At 54.2% G+C, this 3428-nt stretch overlaps 2 protein-coding genes across 3 annotated transcripts in view; one reads left to right on the forward strand and one right to left on the reverse strand.

Moving 5' to 3' along the window:
* Positions 1 to 2948, reverse strand: part of LOC108789465 — a 4301-nt gene extending 1353 nt beyond the window's left edge. Inside the window, exons 1-2 of the mRNA XM_018559491.1 lie at positions 2420 to 2948; positions 176 to 338 (exon numbers count right to left, since the gene is read on the reverse strand). Coding sequence (XP_018414993.1) covers positions 176 to 338; positions 2420 to 2948 — 692 coding nt within the window. The remainder of the gene's footprint in view (positions 1 to 175; positions 339 to 2419) is intronic.
* A 236-nt stretch (positions 2949 to 3184) lies between these two features.
* The window catches only part of ADRM1 (adhesion regulating molecule 1), an 8632-nt gene continuing 8388 nt past the window's right edge, over positions 3185 to 3428 (forward strand). Inside the window, exon 1 of one of the 2 annotated variants that reach the window (XM_018559785.1) lies at positions 3185 to 3284. The gene's annotated coding sequence lies outside the window, so the exon portion shown is untranslated. The remainder of the gene's footprint in view (positions 3285 to 3428) is intronic. The other variant, XM_018559777.1, reaches the window with a different exon arrangement.

Here is a 3428-nt window from a genome sequence, read left to right on the forward strand (position 1 = left end):
CGGCGCGCTGCGCTCCGGGTGGTCTTTGCAGTACACGGACCCCCTGCGTGTGCGTGTGTGAACGAGCCCTGTTGAGGACAACGTCTCACAGATATTATTCCCTGCGTGGATGAGTCCACATTCCTGCCTTGCGGGATGATATCTGAGCTTTGCCCTTTAAGCGCCTGTCACTTACGAGCGTCTCATCAGCATGGGCTCCAGGAAGGTCAGCTGATCGTAGAACATGTAGCGCTTCCTTTTGGCGGGCGAGGACCCCCCCCGGGCTTCCTTCTTCTGTAGGTGCTGTTCCCTCCGGAAGCAATCTTTCAGGGACCTCCAGCGGGTTTGGATCTCTTTGGCTGGAAAGGAAAAAAAAAAAAGAGAAAATCTTTCAGGGAGAAGAACAGCGTGAGATCAGCGGCAGGAGCGGAGAAGGGGTGTCAGCCCTGTCTGGTTTTTATTGCTGCTGGGGAGATTTACACTCTATGTCCTGGATAGGATTGTCACCTGGACTGGAAGAACTGTTTAAGTTGTCACCGGAAAAGAGAGGGAAAAGTCTTCCAATGGAGACATGTTGTGGAGAGGATTTCCCTCACTTTGGAGACATCTTCCCTCACTTCCTGTTGTGTCCATGGGACAGGTAGTGAAGGGAAATCTCCCCAATAACACTGCAAACCCCAAAAAGACTCTTCCTCACTCTATCCATTAAAAAGGTTCTGACAAGTGTATCTAAAGCCACAATTTTTTTACAGTCTGAAGAATTGTAAAGAGTCAGAACGGCATCAGCGTCCAATTGGGGGAGATTTTCCCGCACTATTTGTCCTGGTGACCAGTGTCACTGGCACTTGAAGTCAGGGAAAACCTCTCCCAGGTGAGGAGAAATCTTCCAATGGGGACACTTGTTGTGGAGAGGATTTTCCTTGCTTTAGAGACATCTCCTCTCACTTCCTGTTGTGGCTATAGGACAGGAAGTGAAGGGAAATATCCCCAATAACACTGTGCGAGGACTGGAAGTAAGGGAGAATTCTCCAATAAAACTGCACGGGGTGTGGAAGGGAAAATCTCTCCCAGGTGAGGGGAAATTTTCCAATGGGAACACTTGTTGCACTGACACATGTCTAGGATTTCCCTCACTGAAGTGACTTCCTCTCACGTCCTGTTGCATTTTACCCTACAGGAAGTGAAGGGAAATCTCCCAAACGGGACTAGACAGCAAAACAATGTCACCCCTTGTCTACTCTTTCTTTGTATACATGCGGTTGGCCGTGTATGTCATGCATGTCTTGTAGTGTCCCCCCCTAGTCTCAGAGGGGGGACTGGGACGGGGTCTATGTGTAGACAGTATTGGGGACACCAGCCTATCAGGAAAGGTTTTTGCGCCCCGGGTTTCCTCTTTGTCTCATGCTGGAAATTCTCTGTAAATTGAAGACTGTGCGCCGTGTATTGTCATGGGCATGGCTGGTACGATGCGTCAGTGCGTGTTAGGGTCAGTGCACTCATACCGGTTTTTCAGTATCTGGTACCGATATTTTTTTACCGGCGAGGTAGCGTGGGCCCAGCTTCCTGGCCAATCAGGAAGTCCTCCTGACTGCCTGCAAAGGCGGCTTAAAAGGAGAACTATGAGGTGAGTGATTTCCACTCAGCCTCATAGTTGGAGCCGACGTGTGACAAAGAAACTGTCACACATCGGCTCTATAGATCGGGAGGTGAGTGAACACATACCGTCGCTCGCTCACTTCCCGATCCTCTCCCTGCAGACAGCCGAGACTGTCAGTCACCGCTCCCCGCAGGGATTCCCCCCTCCGATCCTCCAGCGCTGATTGGAGGAACAGACGTGGGAGGGGGCAGGTACAGCTGGCTCTGCCTCTAGATAGGCAGAGCCAGCTGTCACTCATGCAGCTGGGTGGATCTCGATAGTAATGTCGGGATCCTTCCCGGCTTCGGCACTCAGTATACTGCGAGCTGTAGCTCGTGATATACTGAGCTTTGGGTCACAGGAGGACAGTAGTGTATGTCCTCCCGTGACCCTGAGGAGACCTATGGGAAAAACCCTTACCCCGTAGTTCTCCTTTAACCAGTTGACATCCGCGGTGTTAAACCCCCTTCCCATCCAGGCCATTTTTCAGTATTCAGCGCTGCGGTACTTTGACTGACATTTATTACCTCACCACACTGCGAGGCACCCTGGCTTCCTGACCAATCATGAAACAGGGTGATAGGTCATGATCCACTGCCCGGTTTCCTGATTGGTCAGGAAGCAAGGCTGCCTGGCAGTGTCAGTAGGCAGCGTGAGCCGTCTTCCCAGCCAATAAGGAAGCCCTGAGGCGGGTCATGACCCCTCGCCAGGCTTCCTGATTGGCCAGGAAGCTGCCTCCATGCTCCTTCTGACCAGCTGTTCCAGTATCGGGTAAGTATCGGAGCAGAACACGCATTCTTTTACCCTTGCGGCACTTCTCCAGCTGCGTGCACTCCTCCCAGCCTGGCACAAGGACCCCGCAAATCTCCTCCCAGCATTGCTGCTTCTTGGTGCGGTCGCTGTAGTCATCCTCCTGCTGGTCATACACGGCCGGACGCTTCTTCACCTCGCTGATGAGGAGGTCGGTGTCCACGATGAGCCGAGATGATTTCATCCCTCGCACGGACACACGCGGCTCATCGGCACCCTGCGGACTAGACGTGGCGTCCTGGTCGATGAAAGACTGGGGGCCACCAGCGTTTGGCTCAACGCCACCGACGGACGGCCGTTCCTGGGAAACGCAGCCGTTTGTGGACGTCTGGGGGGCGTTGTCAACGCTGCTGCAGTTCTGCGTCGGGTGGTCAGTGGTGCATGCCGTCGGCTCGCAGTTGACGCCGGACGGCCGCGTTCGGGGACTGTCAGCCACGGCTCCGGAGCTTTGTGGCCCCTCTGTGTTACCAAATAAACAAGCGTCAGCAGCTAGGCCTGGGCTCTCACGCTCAGATGTGGCCATCCATAAAGCTGAACGGGAACTTACGGGCCGGCCTCGCTGGCAGGTCTCTGACTGACTAGAGCTCGTGACGTTACGTCACAATGAGTCCCTGTGACCTCGTATAACGTCCCCCAACCACCTCCCCCCCATCACTGGGTGACACAGCAAACGCGGCGCTCTCTAGGCCTACACTAACATGGCCGCCATTGATTGACGTCCTCCTCGGCCAATCACGAGTCGGCATTCCGTACTGACAGAGTATGGGGGCCAATGGGAGCGCGCCGAGGAGGGGGAGTTGTGACGTTAGAGGCCTGCAAGGCTGCAGTGTGTGAAGCGGTGACCGAGCTGAGAACTGAGGTAAAGAGGGTCCGGGCTGAGGGCCCCGAGAATGAGACCCTTAGGGGACCTTGGGCGGGGCGTCAGTCCGGTACTTGTGTCTTGTATTTCTTGTGTAATGGAATTATGTTGTCTGGGGGGGTTATTGCTGCTTCTTCAGTGTGT

Source organism: Nanorana parkeri, unplaced genomic scaffold (genome assembly GCF_000935625.1).
Source record: "Nanorana parkeri isolate BGI_ZX_2015 unplaced genomic scaffold, ASM93562v1 scaffold17, whole genome shotgun sequence".
Classification (NCBI taxonomy): domain Eukaryota; kingdom Metazoa; phylum Chordata; class Amphibia; order Anura; family Dicroglossidae; genus Nanorana; species Nanorana parkeri.